This window comes from Manacus candei, unplaced genomic scaffold (genome assembly GCF_025592945.1).
Source record: "Manacus candei isolate 608988 ecotype Guabito, Panama unplaced genomic scaffold, ASM2559294v1 h1tg000047l, whole genome shotgun sequence".
Classification (NCBI taxonomy): Eukaryota; Metazoa; Chordata; class Aves; order Passeriformes; family Pipridae; genus Manacus; species Manacus candei.
Genome location: NW_026138095.1, coordinates 1,152,743 through 1,174,392, shown reverse-complemented (window position 1 = coordinate 1,174,392; position 21,650 = coordinate 1,152,743). Strand labels below are relative to the sequence as shown.

Sequence of the window (21,650 nt, the reverse complement as noted above, 5' to 3'; positions counted from 1 at the left end):
CTGCTCTCTGTCACCTGTCCCAGGATGCTCCACATTCCCAACAGGAAAGGAGGGGATGCCGCACCCCAGTGCCTCTGCGCTCCCTCCCATGAGCTGGGATGGGGCTGGGATGTTCCTTGTTCCCGCTGGGAATGGGGGGACACTGTGCCCCAGCACCGTGTCATCTGCACTCCGTCACCTCTGCTGGCATGGAGCTCCATGGATGCTCCATGTTCCTAACTGGAACAGGCGCTCATAGGGCTGGGATAGTTCCCATTCCCAGCAGGAACTGGTGGGGGCCCTGCTCCCCAGTGCTGTGCCACCTGCACCCCATCACTGCTCGGCATTCCCGGCAGGACTCGTGTGTCCAGGCCGTGTCCGGGCCGTGTCCGGGTCTGTTTGCAATCAGCCCTGGAGCCGTGAGCGGCCGGGCCCGGCGCCAGCCCAGCCTGGAACAGGGGGAGCGGGAGCTGCTGGAGCCAGAGCCGGGGAGCACAGCCCGGAGAGCGGGAGCAGGAGCAGGAGCAGGGCAGGAGCAGGGGGGTGGCACGTGCCCAGCTCGGCCCTTGGGGACACGACAGCCCTGGGGACACCCTTGGGGACACCGTGGGGATACAGCCCAGCCATGGCCCGGCTGCTGCTCCCCCTCCTGCTCCTCACGGCCCTGGGGAGCACAGCCAAGCTGAAGCGGCGCCCAGCGGCGTGGGACGATGGAGGAGAGGGTAATTCCCACCCCTGGGACCCTCTTCCCGCTTGGGACCCCCTTCCCACCGGAGCACAGGCACAGGCAGGGGCCTGACGGCAGGGCCTGCCCTGGGCGTGGGGCTGGAGGGGGGGTCCCAGGTGAGGGTCCTGCTCCGGGAGGGCTGCCCGTGGTCCCACTGCAGCCCCTCCAGCCCAGAGGCCGCTGACCAGGGGCTGTGCCAACCTGACGCTGGTCCTGGACAACTGGAAATTCGCCATCACCTCCCAGCTCCGGAACCTGCTGCTGGCGGACCACCAGACCGTGCTGCCCGACTACGGCAGGTGAGGGGCTGGGGGGTCTCCCTTGGGGGGCTTGGAGGGTCCCTGGGGAGTGCTCCGGGGTGTCCCTGCCCTGACCCTGCCGCCCCTGCAGGATCCCGGCACTGTCGGGGGCCCTGGATGAGCTGTACCGGGATTTCCGTGCCCTGAAGGAGCAGCTGGGGGGGCTCTCGGAGAGATTCGCCCACCTCGAAGCCTCCGTGGAGCAGCTGAGCCGGGCCCGGGGGGCCGCGGCTGCCCTCCCGCGCCGGGGGGGGGTCCCACTGAGCCCCCGCAGGGCCCCCGGGACCCCCCAGTGAGGGACCCCCGGCATGGGGGCAGGGGCATCACCTGGGGGGGGCTCAGACAGACCGGGGGCCTTCCCTTGGGGGGGTCCCAGATGGGGGGGGCATTACTTGGGGGGGCTCGGCCAGTTTTGGGGGTGATCACAGACAGACCGGGGCATCACTTGAGGGGCTTAAACTGGGGGGGCAAGAGCAGCACTTAGGGGGGCTTAGACAGACTGGGAGGAGCATCATTTGCGGGGGTCCAAAGGGGGGGGCATCACTTGGCGAGCTCAGTCACTCCTTGGGGAGGGTCAGGGGCATCACTTGGGGGGCTCAGCCAGACTCGGGGGGGTCCATCCCCGTGGGTCAAGGTCAGGGTCAGCCTGGGGGGGGTCTCTGCTCCTCCCGGAGGTCCCACGCAGCCTCTCTCGCTGTCAATAAAGCCGCTGCCGCCAGCACCGCTTCGCTCCTCTCTGCCCGCGCCCCCGGGCTGGGTGGGGGGTCCCCCATGGTGCGGGGGGTCACCCCCTGGATTTTTTAGGGGAGGGGGACACGAACCCCCGGGTGCCGCCCCCCCTCCCCGCCCGTCCCCGCTTTACGGCCCGTCGCAAACTCCCCCCCGCCCATTGCGGCGGCCGCCGCGCAGCCGTAAAGCGGAGCCGCCTGCGCCCCCCGCCCGGTACCGCGGTCCCTCCGGGAGGGGAGGGGGGACGGGACAGGGGGGAGCGGGGAGAGATGATTGAGGTGGGGGGATATGGGCGAGCGGGGGTGGGGGGCTGCTTGTGGGGCTGCGCTTAGGCGCGTCTGGGGGTCTCAGTCGGGGGGGGGGGGGGCGGGGGCCAAGGACTGGGGGGGGGGGCTGGGACGGGTCTGGGGGCTGTGGGGGTGGGCCTGGGGGCGCTGGGATGGGGAGCGGGAGGCTGAGGGTGATGCTTGGGGAGAGGGCTGTGTGGGGGTGGGAATGGGGAGGTGTGGGGGGCTCAGCCGGGGGTGACCGTGGGCCTGGGGGGTCTGGGTGTCTGAGCCTGCGGTATGAGGGGCTGTGGGGCTGGGAGGTGTGCGGGGCTGGGGGTCTAGACTTGTGCTGGGGAGGATGGGGGGCTCTACCGGGGCTGGGGGGCTCCAGTAGGAGTGTGGGGTCCACAGGGCCGTGTCACCCCCGGCTCTGGGCTCAGCTGGCAGAGGGGCCCCATCCCCTCCCCCTGACACCCCCCGCCACTCGGTGTGCCCCCCAGGCCGGCACCATGGCTCAGGTGGGGCACAGGGTGGATTACCTGGCCGGGTTCTGCTGCCCGGTGGGGGGACTGGCAGCGGGCAAGCCCCGGGTGCTGTGCCACGAGAACGAGATCTACCTCTCCAATGGCTCCGAGTTCGTCTACGTGTACGACCAGGAGGGCAAAGTGCTCAAGGTGAGGGTCTGGGGGGTGGGGGGGGCTCCACACTGGGACCCTCATCCCATAGGAACACCACTCATGGCCAAGTCCCTCGGGATCCCCCAGCAATCCAACCCCACCAGCTCCCCCTGCCCGTCCCTCTGGAGCTCTGGGGGTGCTGCCAGCTGTCCCCTCTCCCAATCCCGTGGGACAGACGTTTGATCAGACCCCCCAGGCTCATTCCCCCCAGCACAGGGGCTCCTGTTCCCTCTCCCCCAGGCCTGGCTGTTGTCCCTGCTGTCACTAGTGACTGACACACCACTGCCTTTGTTAATTGGCTCTGATTATCATTTCTAAGAGCTGCACCGCTGTAGGAGCGGGCTCTGCCTCCCACACTGCGCTCCCGCTCTGCAAAGTGGAGCAGTACCAGCTCCCTGATCCCTGCTTTCCTTCCCCCTGGGGAGCAGGAATGACAGGCTGCCACAGCCCCCCTCCCAACCCCAGGAAAACCCAGCTGGGGGCTGCCCAGGGATCCCTTTATCCCTGGGAATTGCTTTGGATCCCCCTCTGCAGGGAGCCCCCCCCCGTCCCTGCCACCCCTTCAGGTGCCGTGGGAGGTGCCGTGGGAGGTGACATTTTGTTCTGTGCCCCCTTCCCAGGCCGTGTTCCGCTGTCCTGAGCAGGTGTGGCACGTGGAGCTGCTGCCCCAGCCCCGACAGCTCTACATCCTGTGCGCCCACAGCGGGATCTACTGCGTGTCCCTGGAGCAGCAGAGCAGGTGAGGTGTCTGTCACCTTTGGGATCAGCACCATGTCCTCATCCCTGGGCTCCTGGGGCTGCCCCTTCCCACCACAGAGTGAGGCTTCTCTCTCTGTGTGAGGCTCCAGCTCTCTCCAGATTGTGCCCCTGACTCTGGGGTTGCAAACCCTCCATGCCAGAGCACTCCAGCCCCCATCCCCGTCCCCATCCCGATCTCCAGCTGCCCAGGGTCATCCCAGCTGCCTCACACATGAGCAGCCTCTGGCAAACACTGGATCCCACCAGGAAGGCCCCCAGTGCCCAGCCAAGGGCAGCAGAGCTGCACAGCCAGGACATCCCTGGCCCCACCGAGGGTTGGGGGCTCTGGTCTTGTGATCGTTCCCACAGAATTCCTGTCTCTCCCTGGTGCTAAAAGCTCTGCTGCAGGAGCTCCTTTCCCAGGGCCAGGCGAGGAGGCGGCCAAGGGACACGCTGGCCTCTCCCCACGCCTTGGCTCAGAGCTCTTCCCTGTTTTCCCGAAGGTTAATGGAGCAGACGGACGGCGACGGCCAAGAAAGCAACGGCCCTTCCGGCGTGTTCCCGGTGGATGCGGATTCCTGCATCTTCCCCGACGCCAGCCTGAGCATGTTCACCCTGCTCAGCACCTTCGTCATCACGCTGTCCCAGGCCGAGGGCAAGTGGTGGATGCGGCTGCACGAGCTGCCACGCCCGGAGCAGGACGGGCCCCCGTACCGGCAGGTCAGCCAGGTGGAATTCTGTCCCGGCTCCCCGCCGGGGGACGGGGAGGACACGCCCCCCTCCTGCTTTCTGCCCGTGCTGTGCTGCGCGGCCGCGCCCGGCGCCGAGGGGCTCTGGTGCTCGGGGGGCTTCGTGCTAGAGGAGCCCCTCTTCAGCCTCCTCTTCGGCATCGATGCGGCCATGCTGGAGTCGCCCATGATCCTGTGCGGGTTCCCGGACGGGCAGCTCTGCTCCGTGCCCCTCAAAGCCCTCAGCTCCTCGCCCGCTGCCACCGACAGCGGCTGCCGGGACGTGTCCACGCCGGACCCGCCGGTGAAGATCCTGCACCACCTGGAGGAGCCCATCGTGTTCATCGGGGCCCTGCGCACGGAGCGGCGCGCGGCCGACGACGCCGAGGAGGACGAGCCGCCGCCGGGCGAGCCCGGCTGTGACTGCGTGGTGGCCGTGGGCCACTACGGCAAGATGGTGGCGGTGAAGGCGGATCAGCGGGAGGAGGCGACGGTGCCGGAGCTCAGGGAGTACTCCCTGCGCGGGCCCATCCTGTGCGCGGCCTGCGGCAGCGGCAGCCGCATGTACTACAGCACCCACTCCGACATCTCCGCCGTCGACCTGGACCGCGCGGGGGACGCCTCGGACCCCGAGGACACCGAGAGCAGCACCGGCGTCCTGCCCCCCGTCCTGTCCCCGGCCAGCTTGAGTATCTGCAGTGTCGTGGCTCTTTCCTTGTCCTCTCGGGCCTCAGAAGGTACTGGGGCAGTGGGATCCCACCTGTCCCCTCCCCGTGGCTCTGTACAGGGTTGGGCTGCTGTCCAGATTCCTTGCCCACGGAGCTGCCTGTGCCACCAGCAGGGACGTTGTGTGGCAGCTGTGACCCTCCCTGGGTGCTGCTGGCCTTGGCTGGGGGGTGGTGGGGACAGGGCAGGTGTCCCTTCTTGGGGGGCTGCGTGTGAGCTGGGTGTGCTGTGGTTGGTGTCCTGTCTCCATCATACCCCGCTGCTTTGAGGCAGGCGGTGCCATCCTGCTCTCTGTCCCCCCTGCATCCCCCCCTCAGCCCTCCGGGAAGCTCCTGCTCCCCTCCTGGCCCCCCAGCCCTGACCAGCCCTGTCTGTGCCCCAGGTGAGTCGGAGCTGTTGGCTCTCTCGGCCAAGGGCAGCCTTGTGTCCTGTGGGTTGTGCAGCCCCGAGGAGCCGGACGTGGAGCTGACACCTGCCGAGATCGGCCGGAGGATCAAGGAGCTGCTGTCCGGGATAGGGAACACCTCGGAGAGGTACAGGGGTGCAGGGGCACCAAGCTAGGGGCTGTGCAGGCCTCTGTCAGTAATTAATTATGGAATTTCTGAATGGTTTGGGTTGGAAGAGACCTTAAAGCTCATCTCATTCCACCCCCTGCCATGGGCAGGAACACCTTCCACTATCCCAGTTTGCTCCAAGCCCTGTCCAACCTGGCCTTGAACATTTCCAGGGATCCAGGGGCAACCACAGCTTCTGTGGCTCCAGATCTCTTGGAGCCACTTTAGGCACTGGAAGGGGCTTTAAGGTCTCCCTGGAGCCTTCTCCAGGCTGAATGACCCCAACTCTCTCAGTGAGAGACATTTTACCTTCCCTGGCTGGGAAGCTTCCCCCAACCTCAGTAACATAAAACCAGTGTTTGAGGGCAGCCCCCTCTCCATGGCACAGCCATCCCCAGCACTGTGGGCGGGCTGGCAGCAGCAGCCATGGCAGCAGAAGGTGGCACAGGCAGGGTGCCAGGCGCCTGTCACGCATGCCAAGCTGGCACTAACAGGCAGGGCAGGCACGTGCCTCCGTCTCCATGGCTGTTTGTGCACGGGAAGGGGGTGTGGGCAAGGCCCCCCCTCCCTCCACGGGGGGATTCCCAGAGTCTGGCTGTCCAGAGCTGCTCCACAGGGTCAGCTCTGGTGGGGAAATGGATCTGGGGCTGCCGTGGGGAAGGAGCTGGGAGGTTCCTGTGGTGGCTCTGGGCACTGGGATCATGCCAGTGGCTGCTCAGCTCGGCAATGGCAGCACAGAGCCTTTGGCACCGTGCTCCCGGCGCTGTCCCGGCATCCCTCCCGCTGTTCCATCCCTGTCACGCTGTCCTTGCAGAGTGTCCTTCCTGAAGAAGGCCGTGGACCAGAGGAACCGAGCCCTGGCCAGCCTGAACCAGGTGATGAACGTGAGCGCGGCGCTGCTCTCCAGCCACGAGGGCCCCAAGCCCATCGCCTGCACCGTCACTGCCAACTGGAGCTGCCTCCTGCTCCAGGACACCGTCACCATCTCCTGCTTGCTGGAAAACTGCAGCGAGTACAGCCTGGAGGAGGGCTGGACCCTCTGTGTCCAGCTCCTGGCCAGCCCCTGTGCCTTAGAGGAGGAGTCCGTGGATTCGGCCACCACCTTCACGTTCCCCATTGACCAGCTGCTCCCCGGGAACAAGCGGGAGCTGACGCTGCCCCTCGGCCCCACTGCGGACACCAAGCTGGACCTGCCTCTGACCATCTCCTGTGCCCTCTACTACAGTTTACGGGATATTTTGGGCAGCGGCTCCGACTCCTCCGAGGACCTGGATGACTTCCTGCCCGACGACTCGCCCCTGCTGTCCCCGGACAGGGAGGGGATCTGCCTGCCCCTCAGCCAATGCACCATTGACATGCTCCAGTGCCTCCGTTTCGGGAGCAGCCCCCCCGGGCCAGACGCACCCCCTGCCCCCCCAGACCCCGTGGAGACCTTCCTCAAAGTGTCCCAGGAACAGACTGAGCCCGAGGAGGGGAAAACCCCGGGAGAGGGGAAGTTGCCCCCCTCAGCAGCATCCATCCGGGTGTCCTCGGAGCTGCTGAAAAGCGCCCTGAAAACCTCGGGAACAGGTGGGTCCCTGGGCAGGATCATCCCGGGAGTACCAGGGAGGTGTCCTTGGGCAGGGTGACACTGTCACAGCCTCTCCTTTGGGCCGGGAGGGCGGTGTGACCCCCCTGTCCCCAGCACAGCGCACATGGGTGCAGTGACAGTGCTGTGACCGAGCTCAGCGTGTCCCAGCAGGGAGGGGACCAGCCCCTGTGTCACCCTTGGCCACTCAGGGGCTGCCCCGGGCACACCCTGTCAGCAGTGTCACATCTCTGCCCTGTCCTTTGGTCCCCAGATGTGCCCCTGAGCTGTGCCACGCTGCGCTGGCTGCTGGCAGAGAACCCCGGGGCCGAGGCGCTGAGCAGCGCGGAGGTGGCATCGGTGTGTGGCACAGCACCCGACGGCGGCCACGTCCAGCTGCTCGTCCGAGAGGCAAGGAATGGGTTAGCCCTGAGCCAAGGAGTGGGTCAGCCTGCAGGGAAGCTCCCTGTCCCACAAAGCCGTCTCCTTCCCGGTGCCAGGGAGCGGGGTGATGCACGGCCACGCCGTCCTGACCTCCATCTGCTGGGCTGGAAGGGCAGCATTCCCGCTCACTTCTCCCAACCCTGGGCTTCCCAAAGGCTGTGGTCACTTCCCTCCTGCTCCATGTGGGTGTTCCCCCCTCCCAGTGTTCCCGTTTCCCTGCCAGGTAGGACAGTGGGTGCTGCTGCCGCATCCTCGTGGATGCCTCAGACACTCACCGTGCCCCAGCCTGGCATGAGGCTGGGCTGTGGGAAGAAATGGCCTTTCCCTGCTGGCTCTGGAGAACAAGGGGAAAACACAGCTGGATTTGGAGTGTAAATCCGATCTCCTGCAGCTCATCCCCATTTCATGTAAAATTCCCCTCTAAAGGCACAGGAAAATAGGGATTTCTGCCCAGCTCTGCTGGCTGACCCCGCCGAGGGGCCCCAGGTACCTGGCACGGGTGGATTCCCCCGAGAGCTCGCATGTCCCCGGGGTGATTAATGACTGTGTTAATTCTGCTGGGGCTGAGCCTGCCAGGCTCAGTCCTGGGAGGGCTCACTGGGGATTCTGTGGGCACTGGGCTGGGGACAGCTGGCCCTGGGAAGGGTGGGCTGGGGTCTGTGCCCAGCAGGAGGGTTTGGGGGTGAAGGGAGCCTCCTGGGGAGCCTGGTACCCATGGGGAGGGGTCCTGAGCCCCCCAGCTGCCAGTGACACTGCTCTCCCTGTCCAGGTGGCCATGAATGACCTGAGCCCAGCAGGTCCCATCCAGGCCGTGGAGATCCTGATGGAGAGCCCATCCCTGGCCCACATGTGCAGGACACACCACGCCGTCATCCGGCGCATCCAGGTATGCTCAGGCACTGCCCTGGGGGACAGGGGGACCCCAAGGGACCCAAACTCCCCCCCAGGATAGAAGCTGGGGGTGCAGCACGGGGATTCTGTGGCACCATCATGTTACAGTCCAGCCCAGCATGGCCTGGGGATGGTGGGATCACCACATCTCAGGGCATTTGGGCCACGGAGCCCAGGGCAGTGTTGGCCATGTGCCCCGGGCTGGGATTGTCAGGTTTTGGGGGTCCCCAGGGTTGGGGCCCCTGGAGTTGGGGGTCCCTGGGGCTGGGGCTCATGGGATTGGGGTCCCTGGGGCTGGGTGGTGCCAGCTCCCCCAGCACCCTCCCTCCTCGCAGGCGCTGGTGCTGGAGCAGGCGGCGCAGGGCTCGGGACCCCCCGACCTCCGCATGCAGTACCTGCGGCAGATCCAGGCCAACCACGAGGTGAGCACCCCCTGATCCCTGCCCCGTGGGGTGCACGCAGAGGTACCCCCCCACTACATCCCCTCCATCTCCCTCCTGCAGATGCTGCTGAAGGAGGCGCAGACCCTCCGGGACCAGCCGCCCCCGGGTGAGGAGGGGGCTGAGGGCGCTGCCACGGCCGAGAAGCTCCTGAACATCTACCGGCAGCTGAGGAACCCCAGCCTGGTCCTGCTGTGAGCAGGGGGGCGGCCAGCACGCCCCAAAAACCCCGCCGGCCGGGGCGGGTGCCCACGGGAGAGCCCCCCATCCCAGCCCACCCCGCCGGAGCAGGGGCGGGGCGGGCAGTGGTCGGGGCGGGGGGTGTGTCTGTGCGTGTTTCGTGGTCGTGTTGTCGGCAGCACCGGGGGGGTCTCGGTGGCGGAGCGGGGGCTCCTGGGCTGGCCCAGCCCTGCCCTGCCGCCCCCCAGCCCGGCCAGGCCGGGGCAGCCCCCCCGGGGCCGCGTGTTTTGTGGATCCGTGGTAGTGTAGTGGCCGTGCCGAGCCGGGCCGGCTGCGGGCTGAGCCCCCCGAGCCGTCTTGCCTTCAGGATCAGGACAAACAGGGTGCTGTGCCCGGGGGAGCCCCGTTTTCTGCTGGGCAGGGGAGGGGGTCTCCGCTCCCCCGTTGTTTCTATAAATGATCCCGTATTTCCGTGCTGGTGCGGCGTGTTTGGGCCCCGCCCTGCCCGCACCGCTCCACTGTCTGTAACTCTGTCGTCTGCCATGAAAACGATCCTGTCGCTCACCCCGTGCCCGCCTCTGTTCCTTTCCATCCTCCCGGAGGGTCCTGACACTGCCACACCCAGCCTGCCAGAGGGGCCATGGGCTCCACAACCCCTCCGTGCTCCAGCTCCCTCTGCAGCTCCTGCGGGTCCTGCCCACAGTGGGGTTGCTTTGCCAACCCCCCCTTCCCCTATGACACCCCTGGGGGTCTCTGCATCCCACTGCCCCCCCAGGTCAGCCCTTACCATGGGGTGTGGGGACGGGAGGGGGACGGGGTGGATCCTGATGGGGAAGGAGGACGCGGCGCTGCCCCGGTGTGATCCAGGTGACTTTAATGCCGTGGGTCGAGGGGCCGGGGGCACGGCTGCCATGGGCGCTGCCACTGCTGCCACCACCCCCCTTTGCCGGGGGACAGGCTGGTGCCTGGGGCGGGGGCTGCCCGGGAAGGGGGGTCAGTACTCCCAGAGCGTGGCCCGCAGCACGGACTCGCTGTCGGCGCGGAGGGTCCCCGCGGGGTCCCCGCGCAGGTACCGCCCGTTCTTCGCTTTGATGGCCACGCGGCCGCGCTCCCGGAACTCAAAGAAGAAATCCTCGGAGAGGTCCCCGTCGCTGCACACCGACCCGCTGCTCGCCACGTACCAGAACTTGCCCCCCTGGCCTGCGGGGAGTCCCCGGGGGGGCCTGTCAGTGCGAGCTGGACAGACCCCCAGCCCCCCCTGCCCTGTAACCCGCACCCACCTCGGATCTGGTAGGCGCCATCGCTGAAGCTGATGTGGAAGACGTCGTAGACGGAGCGGTTGGAGTCGAGCAGGTTGGAGCCGCGGTGGTAACAGACGAAGCCGTGCTCGCCCCGCAGCACCAGCATCGGGCGGTTGATCAGCTTCAGAGTGAACTCCTCGTCCTCCCCTGCGTGGTACCCGGCGCTCAGCACCCCGAGGGGCCCACCCTGGGTGCCCCAGTCCCCCCCAGCACTTACCCACGGCGTCGCTGACGGCCGCCAGCTGCCCGTTCCTCTTGGTGCAGACGTAGCGGCCGTTGCTGGCGCGCAGGGCCACGCGCCGCCCGCGCCACTCGATGTCAAACATGGTGTTGGCAGCGCTGGGGACACAGGGACAGCGTGAGCCAGGCGGGGCCGCGTCCCCCCGGGCCCCCTTCCCCACCCTGCTCCACTCACATTTCGGTGGCCACGGCCTGGATGCCCCCGTGGGCCACCAGGGTCCAGTAGCTGCCGGTGTTGGTGTGGAGGCTGCACTTGTTGGTGTCGCGGTCGATCTGCAGCTGGAAGGTCTCGTGGTTCAGCTCCTCGTCCTGGTTTGCCGAGACATTGACACCTGGGAGGGGGGGTGGATGTTGGTGCTGGTCCCACTCCAGCCATGGACACTGGTCAGTCTCCGGCCATCGGCACCAATCCTGCTCCAGGTACTGATCTTGCTCCAGCCATGGACACTGATCCTGCTCCGCCCCTTGGCACTGATCCCACTTCAGCCATCAGCACCAGTCCCACTCTGGCCATCAGGACCAGTCCCAGTCCAGCCATGAACAACAGTCCCATTCCATCCGTGGTCACCAGTCCCTCTCCAGCCACCAGGACCAATCCCAGTCCAGTCACTGTCACCAATCTCACTCCAGCCACGTCACTGATTCCGCTCCAGCCATCCATCCCACTCCAGCCATTGTGACCATGCCGACCATCACCCCCACAACCCCACAGCCACCTTCTTCCTCCCCCACCTCCTTCCAAATCCTCCTGCAAACAATTGTGCTAATTGGGCTGGTTAATCAGCTTGTCACCATCGTGTCCATCTGGTCACAAACCCCTATTTATAGCTGGTCCCCCCTGTCACCCGGCTCTAAGCTGCTTGGCACGGGGGTGGCACCGTCCCCAAGGGGCACCTGGGGGCGAGGGGGGGTCCTTGAAGGGCTCACATCCAATGGCTCTACACACGTATGTGTGCACACAGGGCATCATGTGTGGGGTGCACACACAAATTGTGGACCCAGAGGTGCTGCACAGAGCCCTGCACACCTGTGTGTGTGCACACAGACACACCTGAGCACACCTGAGCCCACAGCCCTGCACACGCGTGTGCACACACACGTGGAGACCTGCACACGCACACGTGTGTGTGTGCACACACACGTGGAGACCTGCACACGCACACGTGTGTGTGTACACACATAGAGCCCTGTGCACACATGAGGACCTGCACACACGTGTGTATACACACCCACACCCCTCTGTGCACACCCACGGGGCCCTTCACGTGCACACACATGTACAAACACATGCATGCACACATCTGTGCACACCCACCTGTGCACACCCACAGCTCTGCATGTGCACACACACGTGTGTACACACACACCCACACACCCACACACCTCCCTGAGCCCCTACACACACACATACACGTGTGTACACACACACACACGTGTGTACACACACACCCACGCACCCCCACCCCCCCCCCGAGCCCTTTCCCACCTCCATGGCTGCTCCCACTCCAGCCCCACTGACCTCAGAACCCCCGCCTCGAGCAGGCAGGACCCCTATGCCCCCCTCTAGCAGCTGAGCTGGGGTATCCCATGTCCCCAGGGATGTGGCCGCAGGGTGCCCCCCAGGCAGGGGCAGCACTATGGGGTTGTTACTGTGGAGTGTCCCCCCTGGGGTAGCGGTCCCAGGGGTGGGCAGGGAGCAGGGAGAGGGGCAGTGGGGTGAAGTAGGTGGGCAGTGGGGACCCCTGTGTGGGCAGCAGGGTGCAGGGAGGGAGTTGGGTGCAGGGAGGGAGTTGGGTGCAGGGTGCAGGCAGGGGGGTGCAGGCAGGGGCAGCAGGGGGCAGGGGGATGCAGGGGGTGGGCAGCCCTTACCCTGCCGGATGGAGACGTATCTGCCATTGGCCGCCGTGAACACCACCTGGGGGTGACTCTCCTCCAGGTCAAAGAGTTCATCCTTGCCCGGCTTGGAGCTGCGGCCGGATTTGAGGGTGCCGGTGGGTCCGGTGGGCGCCAGGTACTTCCCGTCGCAGTCCTTGAACGCCAACTTGCCGGCCTTGAACTCGAGGGTGTAGCCAGTGCCGGCGCCGGGCTCGGGCACCAGGGTGCCATCGCAGCGCAGGTACCGCTCGTCGGCCGTGCGCAGGCTGTACTTCTTGTCCTGGAAGCAGAGGGTGATGAGCGCGTCCACCCCCCAGGGCAGGTTGCTGTCGGTGGCGATCTCGTCCTCGTGGGCGCTCAGGTGGGCGTAGCGGCGGCGGCTCACGCTCAGCAGGTTGGCCTGGGGGTGCATGGCCAGGTGCACGGTCCACAGCTCGCCCTCCGTCACGCTGGGGGCGAAGCAGGACAGCCGGTCCTCGCGCCCCCCGAAGAAGCGCCGGTGTGGGGCCGACTGCAGCGCCCAGCGCCCGTCCGACTGCGTGATGATGCTGAAGCCTTCGTCCCGGCCCGGCTGCTCCGCCTCGCAGCGCACCTTCCCGTCCTTGTCGGCGCCCAGGTACCGGCCCAGGTGGCTCTTGAGGAAGACGATGGAGCTGTCGGCTTCATCCTGCTCCAGCGTCCAGATCTGCTTGCGCTTGAGGCTGAGCGCCGAGGCGTTCACCTTGTAGCCGAAGCTCTCTGCCGTCAGGTACCGGCTCTCGCAGTTGATCAGCCCGAACTGGATCTTCAGCACCTGGTGGATCCCATTCGTTGGCATCTTCCGCCGAGGCGGGGTGGCCCCCGGGGGGCCGGCGGGGGCTCCCCGGCACTGCCGAGCCCGGGCGTCGCGGCGGGGCCGGACCGAGCGCCCGCGGTGGGGGCGGCTGCACTGCCCCGGACCCACGGAGTGGGACGGGGCCTGGGGGGCTGCGACCCGCCTGGGTACCCTCAGGTGAGGTTAGAGACCGGCCGGGTCACGGTGGGCACCGGGGACGCCCAGGCGAGGGGGCACCGCGGCAGCCCCCGGCCACGCCACCGTCCCTCGCCGCGGCCCCGTCCGGCTGTGGCGGAGCCGCGGGTGGAAAACTTGGGTGGGAACCCGATCCGGGCCGGCGTATCCGTTCCGATGCCGGCGGGTTAAGGTTACCGGTCCCTCTGATTCAGCAGCGGGTCACCTCCAGCCGCGCCGCCTCCCGGCCAGCCCCTAAGCGCCTTTTCCAATTAGCCAGGCATTTTGATTAGTGTAAACCTTTTATCCTGCTTTGGGGCCCTTGGCCTCCATCTGTCCTGTGGCCCCAAATCCCTTCTGCAGCTGTGGATCGGGGTCACGGACACCCCCAGCCCCCCCGGAGCCATCCCGGGGCATGGGGTCCTTCGGGGCTGAGACCGCCTGGAACTCATGACAATGATGAGGGTCTGGCCCCATGATGGGGGCAGGAGGTGCAGGGACTGGGGGGGACAGAGGTGCAGGGGACAGGCCCCATTCCCACCCTGCAGGCACTGAACCCCAGCCCAACTGGGACCCCCCAAACGGGGCAGGTGCAGCCACAAAGACCTCCAGCCTCGGCCACGCTCCACTTGGGCCTGTCAGGGACGGGCTGTGCCACCTCCTGGGCCCCCCGAAGTGCTCGGACCCCCGTGCCGGGCTCTGGCCACGTCCTGGTGATGCCACCCTGGTTGCTGCCACCATCTCCCCGGCCCAGCAGCTCCGGTGTCAGCCCCGTGCCCGGTTATTGTTCCCACAAACAACCCCAGCTTTGGTTGCTCATGACTTTTTCATGCCGGGCTGGCTCTGCCCGAGCCGGGGGGTGCCGTGGCCCCCCGAGCTGTGACACCCGAGCCGCTGTAACTGACCCCCGAAACGGAGCCGGCTCAGCTTTCAGGCCCTGGGGATGGGGGATAAGTGGGTCAGGGTCCCAGGGGGCTCCAGGGGGGCCGTGGGCAGCTGGGGGTGGTAACACAGCTCTCAGTGGGTGCCCACTGGCACCTGCCTGGCCGAGCAGCCGGGAGCAGCATTTATACACCGCGGCCCCCCCCGGCCCCCCGGCGGAGTCAGATTCCCTTCGGGGGGGCCCCCTGGGCGCTGCCCCACAGCCACAGCGTGTCCCTGCGTCCCCTCGGCCTGGGGACAGCTGGACCCCTCCCCAGTGGGGGCTGCTGAGACCCAACACGCTCGTGACAGGCCAGGGCATTGCAGGGGGTTGGGGTGGGTGACCCCCCCGGGTGGGTGCTGTCCTTGGTTCCCATCTAACACTCTTACCAGGAGGTACCAGGGCTGCCCGGGGGTCCCCAGCCCCCAGCCCTGATGGGGGGCTGGCAGAGGGGAGGTGGAGGGGGCTCAGCTGTGCCCCACATGCCCAGGGGGATCAGGGCAGGGCTTCGGGGTGGGGGTCGCAGTGGGGGTCAGGAGGGGTGTTGGAGTACTGGTGGTGGGACCCCTTCCTGGTTTCCATCCAACAGCCTTCTCGGGAGGGATTTGGGGGTGCTGACCTGCCTCCCTGGTGGGGGGCTGGCAGAGGGATGGAGGGGGCTCAGCCGTGCCCCACCAGCCCGGGGGTGTCAGGGCAGGGGTTCGGGGGTTCTGGAGTGGTATTGGAGTGCTGGGTGGTGGGACCCCCCCATCATCACTCCTCACGTGCGCACTGGCAGCGCGGAAGGACGGACGGACGGACGGATGGACGGGCATCGAGCAGCGGGGCGGGGCGGGGGTAGTGCCTTCCTCCTCCTCCTCCTTCTCCTCCTCCTCCTCCTCCTCCCGGCCCTGCCCCTCCCTGCCCGGCCCTGCCCGCCCTGAGTCACGGGGAGGGGCGGCCCCCTCGGGCAGCGCCGGTGCCGGGTCCGGGCGGGGGGTCCCGCCGGGGTGTCCCCCGGGACCCGCGGGATGCGGTGTCACCTGCGCAGCCCCCCTGGCCACACCCCTCGGTGCCCCCCTGGTTCCACCACGGCCCGGCGGGACACGGCGCTGGCACGGGGGACACGAGACCCCTCGGGCTGTGCCGGGACCCCCCCGGGACCCCCATCGCCCACCCAGGGCCACCCTGAACTCGCTGCTGTTGCTGCGCCCCGACAGCCCCCTGCCACCCATGGCGGTGGCACCGGGAGCTGCTGGGAGGGGCTGGGCAGGCAGTGGGAATTCTGTGGGACACAAGGATGGTGAGGCCGGTGGCCACCGCTGCCATGGGCCTGAGTGGCACCGAGGGGCCAGGAGCTGGCGTGGGTGGCTGGTGCATGGGCCTGTGGCACAGCCTGTGGCTACCTGGCATGGTGTGTGGCTGCCTGATATGGTGCATGGCTACCTGACACGGTGTGTGGCTACCTGACATGTGGCTACTTGATGTGTTACATGGCTACCTGACAGGGCGCGTGGGCCTCTGACACAGTGTGTGGCTACCTGGCATAGCACCTGGCTAGCTGAGATGGTACATGGCCACCTGACACACTGCATGGCCACCTGACACAGTGCATGGCTACCTGGCATGAGGCGTGGCCACCTGGCCTGCTGTGTGCCCACCCGGCCTGCACAGGGATCCCCCCCACACCTGACACTGCACAGGTGGAACCATGGCCGTGCCCCGCCATGGCTTGGGGGCTCAGGGCCCGTGGCACCCCCAGGGAACAGGGGGGCTTGGTGTGAGGAGCCCCCCAGGCCGAGTGGGCTGGGGAGGGGCCAGATTTGGGGCTGGGGGGGCTCAGACTGGGGCGTCACTGGGGTCACTGGGGTGGCAGCACTGACTGGGGGGTGTGGGGTGTCTGTGGGGTGCAGGGGCAGCACAGCCGGGCCTGTGGGTGCTGGGGGAGGCGCTGGGGGGTCGGGGGGTGTCTGTAGCCCTGGTGGGCACCCCAGATGTGAGGTGTCCCCTGTGGGGCTGCGGTGGGCACAGGGGTGTGCAGGGCAGGGTCTGGGGTGCAGTGGGGGCGAGTTGGGGGGCACCAGGGATGCCCACCCGGTGCTGTGGGCAGGGTGCTGGTGCTGGCGCTGGGGGGGTCTCAGGTGCCGCGGGTGGGGTGAGAAGGACCTGTGGGTGGGGGGTCCTGGTGCTGTGGGTGGGGGTGCAGGTGGGTGGGGGGTCCCAGTGCCAAGGCGGGGGTGCAGGTGCCGTGGGCAGGGGTGGTGTGTCCGGTGCCCGGGCGGGGGGGTCCCGGTGCCCGGGTGGGGTGCACGTGCTGCCCGGGGCGGGGGGCGCGGTCCCACCTTCGGGGTGCGGGGCCAGGCCCGGCCCGGCCAGGCCCGCGGGGGCCCGGCCGCCCCGGAGGCGCTGCCGGGGGGGTGCCCGGCGCTGCCCGGGGGTGCCCGAGCCGGGGGGTCCCGCCGGGATCGGGGGGTCCCGCCGGGGCCGGGGGTCGCCCCCCCTTCGGCCCCCCCCGCCCCATGCAGGTTCCGGGGTGCCGAGAGGGCGGGGCCAGCCCGGCAGCCGCCCCACGTGGCCTGGGCCGCGCCGACCAATGGAAGCGCGTGTTTCTGAAAGATCTCCATATATGGCGATGTTCTCGGCCGGGAGGGTGGGGCCGCCGCCCTCCGGGTATAAAAAGTCGGGGCTGGCAGCCGGGCGGTCTCACTCAGCCGGCGGCACCGGACCAGGCGGCACCGTCACCGCATCGCCCACAGCAGCGACCCCCGCGCAGCAGGTACCGCACGGCCCCGCACCGCGCCCGCGCCGCCCCTTCCCCCGTGTTCCTCGGGGGGTGCAGGGGGGGTTTTTACGGCGCTCGGTCTCGCCCGGCCCTGCGGTGGGCTGTGGCCCTGTGGGGTGTCCCCCCCCGCGCCCCCCGTTCCGCACTGGGATGGTCTCGCCCGTGGGTCCGGGCAGGTGGGGGTGTGCGGGGGGGGCGCGCCGCGATTGGTGGAGGCGGCGGGTGACGTCAGCGCGCGGGAGATTCAAACGGGCGATTCAAACGGGAGGGACCATCGGGGCGGGGGGGGCCGGGCATGGCCCGCAGCCAGCGGCTCCTCCCGGGGCCGCGGCGGCCGCTGACCCGGCCCTTTCCATTCCCTCCCTCCCTCCCGGCGCAGCCTCCGCCATGGAAGAGGAAATCGCCGCCCTCGTCATCGACAACGGCTCCGGCATGTGCAAGGCCGGGTTCGCCGGGGACGACGCGCCCCGCGCCGTGTTCCCCTCGATCGTCGGCCGCCCCCGGCACCAGGTGAGGCGGGCGGGGGGCGCGGGGCGCGGGCCGGGCCGGGCCCGGGGCGGGGGCGGCGCTGACTCACCCGCTCGGCTCCGCAGGGCGTCATGGTGGGCATGGGGCAGAAGGACAGCTACGTCGGGGATGAGGCGCAGAGCAAGAGGGGCATCCTGACCCTCAAGTACCCCATCGAGCATGGCATCGTCACCAACTGGGACGATATGGAGAAGATCTGGCACCACACCTTCTACAACGAGCTGCGTGTGGCCCCCGAGGAGCACCCGGTGCTGCTCACAGAGGCTCCCCTGAACCCCAAGGCCAACAGAGAGAAGATGACGCAGGTACCGTGCCCCCCCCGCCCGCCGGCCCCCCTCACTCATCTTCACGAACCTCCTTCGTTACATCTGAAACCTGAATATTTTGTTCTTTTTTTTTTTTTGTTTTGTTTTGTTTCTCCCGACATTTTCAGGGTTCTGTTCTCCTGGCATTTCTCCCCTGACGTCTCAGGTTCTTTCATTTGTGTTTCTGCCTGCATCCTTTTTGGCTTTCCCTTCACACACCGGGTTGCTCTGCATGCCAAGCATGTGTGTTCTAACACTGAGTGCACACGCCCAGCTGGGGACCCGCTGCTAATTGACTCTTCTCCTCCTTCCAGATCATGTTTGAGACCTTCAACACCCCGGCCATGTACGTGGCCATTCAGGCCGTGCTGTCCCTCTACGCCTCTGGCCGCACCACAGGCATTGTAATGGACTCTGGGGACGGTGTGACCCACACCGTGCCCATCTACGAGGGCTACGCTCTGCCCCACGCCATCCTGCGTCTGGACCTGGCCGGCCGCGACCTCACCGACTACCTCATGAAGATCCTGACAGAGAGGGGCTACAGCTTCACCACCACGGCCGAGCGGGAGATCGTGCGGGACATCAAGGAGAAGCTCTGCTACGTGGCCCTGGACTTCGAGCAGGAGATGGCCACGGCCGCCTCCTCCTCCTCGCTGGAGAAGAGCTACGAGCTGCCCGACGGGCAGGTCATCACCATCGGCAACGAGAGGTTCCGGTGTCCAGAGGCCCTTTTTCAGCCTTCTTTCCTGGGTATGTGTGGGGCAGGGTCAGCTCCAGGTGGGGTGGGGTTGATGGGTGGAGGGGAGGGGTTCAGGATGCATCACCAGGAGGTCCTGAGTGGTACATGCAAGGACCTGTCTGACACTAACAATGTGGTGGGTGGGCAGTGAGGGGTCCTGGGTTAGTAGTAACAAGCTGCTTTGTGGCGGAAAGGGGGCTGGGTGGCACTGACAAGGTGGTCCGGTGGGCACTTGGGCATCCTGGGTGGCACTAACGAACCTGCCCCTCTCTCCTCCCCACCCAGGCATGGAATCCTGTGGCATCCACGAGACCACTTTCAACTCCATCATGAAGTGTGACGTGGACATCAGGAAGGACCTGTACGCCAACACGGTGCTGTCTGGAGGCACCACCATGTACCCCGGCATCGCCGACAGGATGCAGAAGGAGATCACGGCGCTGGCCCCCAGCACCATGAAGATCAAGGTGGGACGGGCTCCGAGGGGTGAGGGGTGAAGGGAAGGCTCTGGCTGTGCCCTGACCACTGTTCTCTCCTCTCCCGCAGATCATCGCCCCGCCGGAGCGCAAATATTCCGTGTGGATCGGCGGCTCCATCCTGGCGTCCCTCTCCACCTTCCAGCAGATGTGGATCAGCAAGCAGGAGTACGACGAGTCCGGCCCCTCCATCGTGCACCGTAAATGCTTCTAAACGGACTGCGGGCCCCGCTGCCACGCCCGGGAGCTGTGCCCAGGCATCCATACACCTCATGCCAGCCTCCTGCAACTGGAATAAGCCTTCTTCCAAAAGAAATCCTGCCCTTGGGAAGTCTGTACCTGATGTTAGACACGTGGATGGGCGCGCTGTCACTTCATTTGACCTTGTTGTAACCGAGTTAGCCACTCCCCGAGCTCATACCCTGTACGGATCGGGCTCCCCGGGGCTCCCTGATCCCGGGATTTCCCCATCCCGGGGCCCCCCCACACTGACAGCGGCCCCGGGACCGCTCTGTACAGGGTATTTGGAGCCAGAGTTTGCCGTACATCCCGTGTGGAATATTCCAGGTTTCCTGTAGAGGCTGGTAGGAGTCCATCGAGAATTTTTTTTTTTTTCTTTTCACCGTTTCTAGCAAGGTTGGGAAAAAAAAAAACAAACATATCGCATCCGAGCCTTACACCCTCCTCATCCCCCTCCTCCCCCTGGTCCCACCGCAGGGCTCGAGTCCTCAGCTCTGAGTTGCTGAAACTCTGCATTTACACCTGTAAATTTCTGCATTTTAATTTATGTCAGATTTTTTTTTCTTTTTTTTTTTTTTGTTCTTTTTTTTTTTTTTGTACGTTGCCTTAATGTTCTCACGTGACGGTAGAAAAAAAGAAAACAAACCAAAATTTGTTTAAGAATCATCCGAAAAAAGTTGAGAAATTGTAATGCCCAACAAACACTTCATTGTGTAAGGAAAATAAAATGGAAAAAAAGCTGCAGTAACTCCTGCTGAGATTGTGTGTGGTGAGGTGGGGAAGGGGGGGATTGGGCGGGAGCTTCCCCAGGAAACTGGGGTGGGGTTTTGGGGCTAAAAATAGGTGTTTGGGGGCCAAGAAGCTGGATTTTCTTACACAGGCTCCTGGCTACTCTTGCCCCTGTCTGTGGAATTGCAGGAGTCCTGCCCACCAGCTGAGGCCCTGCCTTGGGGTCTGCAGCCCACCCTTGCCACCCTGCTCCATCGCTCTGGGACTGAGGTGCCCCATGTCCAGGGGTTGGGGTGTTGGGGTGGGTGGGATTCACTCCAGGTCATCCAGGGATTCACTCCAGGGATCCCCTCAGCCCCTGGGGTTGGTGCCCTCGGGACTGGACACGGGTGGCTGAGGGGACATGACACAGGTGTGTGTGAGGACCCTGCAGTTGCTGTTCCCATTGATTTGGGGGTGCAGGTCCCTCTGGGTCGGTGGGGGTGTCCTGCCCCCCCTCTTCGTGGGCCCCCACAGCTCCTGTGCTCCCCCACTGCCCAGCACCTGCAACTGCCCACCTGTCCATCTGTCCACCCATGTTCTGCACCTGTCCGTCTGTCCATCCCTGTCTGTCCACCCTGCCAGCTCTGCTCCCACCCTTCAGCCCTCTGCATCCGTCTGTCCATCCTTCCAGCCTCCTTGCATCCATCTGTCTGTCCAGCTGTCCATTCCTTCCCGTGTCCATCTGTCCATCCACCCGTGTCCATCTGTCTGTCCACCCTGCCAGTTCCTCACCCGCTGCCCGTCCCTCCCTGCCCCCGTCTGTCCGTCCAGCTGTCCATCCCTTCCTGTCTCCCCGTGCCCGTCTGCCTGTCCATCTGTCCCTCCCTGTGTCCGTCTGTCTGTCCAGCCACCCTCCTGTCCCTGCACCAATCTGTCCGGCCTCCTCCCTGCCACCTGTCTGCCCGTCTGTCTGTCCCTCCCTCCCATCAGCCGGCTGTCTGTCCTGCCGCTTGCCCACCTGCCCGTCCGTCCTGCCAGCCTCGTGTCCGTCTGTCCATCCCCACCCCTTCCCTGCTCCAAACACCCCCCATGTCCCCCTGTCCCCCCATGTCCCCCTGTCCCCCCCATGTCCCCCTGTCCCCCCATGTCCGTCTGTCCCCCCATGTCCGTCTGTCCCCCCCCATCGGTCGCTGTGTCCCGTCTCGGCCGCCAGGGGGCAGCACGGCCCCGCGCGCGCGCCCGGCCCCGCGCTCATCGCCCCCTGTTGGCCGGGCCGGGCAACGGCGGCGCGCGGGCCCGGAGAACAAAAGGGCTCCCCGACAGCCAATGGGAGCCCGGCTCGGCCGCTCGGCTCCCGCTGATTGGCGGAGCCGCGGCCAATGGCGAGGCAGCACTGCCTGTCCGTCTGTCCCCACGTGGGGGTGGAGAGAGTGGAGGGGGAGCGTGGACCCTTCCTGATCCCATCCTGCATCCCTGATCCATCCCTGCATCCCTGATCCATCCCTGCATCCCTGATCCCACCCTGCATCCCTGATCCCGCCCTGCATCCCTGATCCATCCCTGATCCATCCCTGCATCCCTGATCCCACCCTGCATCCCTGATCCCGCCCTGC

At 66.6% G+C, this 21,650-nt stretch overlaps 3 protein-coding genes across 7 annotated transcripts; 2 read left to right on the top strand and 1 right to left on the bottom strand.

Annotated features, from left to right (window-relative positions):
- The first annotated feature begins 1,576 nt into the window (after positions 1–1,576).
- Positions 1,577–9,512, top strand: FAAP100 (FA core complex associated protein 100). Of its 4 annotated transcripts, XM_051797340.1 has the most exons (10): positions 1,580–1,947; positions 2,504–2,677; positions 3,301–3,419; positions 3,922–4,883; positions 5,255–5,405; positions 6,241–6,995; positions 7,268–7,404; positions 8,207–8,323; positions 8,664–8,750; positions 8,832–9,512. In XM_051797340.1, exons 2-10 carry the CDS (start codon positions 2,513–2,515, stop codon positions 8,964–8,966), a joined length of 2,628 nt encoding a protein of 875 aa, XP_051653300.1. In that variant the 5' UTR covers positions 1,580–1,947; positions 2,504–2,512; the 3' UTR covers positions 8,967–9,512. The 4 variants fall into 4 exon arrangements, with proteins under 4 accessions (XP_051653298.1, XP_051653300.1, XP_051653302.1 ...); XM_051797342.1 differs by lacking the exons at positions 8,664–8,750; positions 8,832–9,512 and having other exon boundaries at positions 7,268–7,415; XM_051797338.1 differs by lacking the exons at positions 8,207–8,323; positions 8,664–8,750; positions 8,832–9,512 and having other exon boundaries at positions 1,577–1,947; positions 7,268–8,203.
- A 284-nt stretch (positions 9,513–9,796) lies between these two features.
- Positions 9,797–15,041, bottom strand: FSCN2 (fascin actin-bundling protein 2, retinal). Its single transcript, XM_051797381.1, has 5 exons — positions 12,359–15,041; positions 10,665–10,821; positions 10,467–10,588; positions 10,229–10,396; positions 9,797–10,148 (listed from the first exon to the last, which is right to left on the bottom strand). Exons 1-5 carry the CDS (start codon positions 13,179–13,181, stop codon positions 9,943–9,945), a joined length of 1,476 nt encoding a protein of 491 aa, XP_051653341.1. The 5' UTR covers positions 13,182–15,041; the 3' UTR covers positions 9,797–9,942.
- A 1,871-nt stretch (positions 15,042–16,912) lies between these two features.
- On the top strand, positions 16,913–20,074 carry ACTG1 (actin gamma 1). 2 transcript variants are annotated; one of them, XM_051797402.1, is made up of 6 exons: positions 16,913–17,029; positions 17,415–17,545; positions 17,629–17,868; positions 18,183–18,621; positions 18,896–19,077; positions 19,157–20,074. In XM_051797402.1, exons 2-6 carry the CDS (start codon positions 17,423–17,425, stop codon positions 19,298–19,300), a joined length of 1,128 nt encoding a protein of 375 aa, XP_051653362.1. In that variant the 5' UTR covers positions 16,913–17,029; positions 17,415–17,422; the 3' UTR covers positions 19,301–20,074. The 2 variants fall into 2 exon arrangements, with proteins under 2 accessions (XP_051653362.1, XP_051653363.1); XM_051797403.1 differs by lacking the exons at positions 16,913–17,029; positions 17,415–17,545 and adding an exon at positions 17,997–18,034 and having other exon boundaries at positions 17,684–17,868.
- Positions 20,075–21,650: the final 1,576 nt, after the last annotated feature.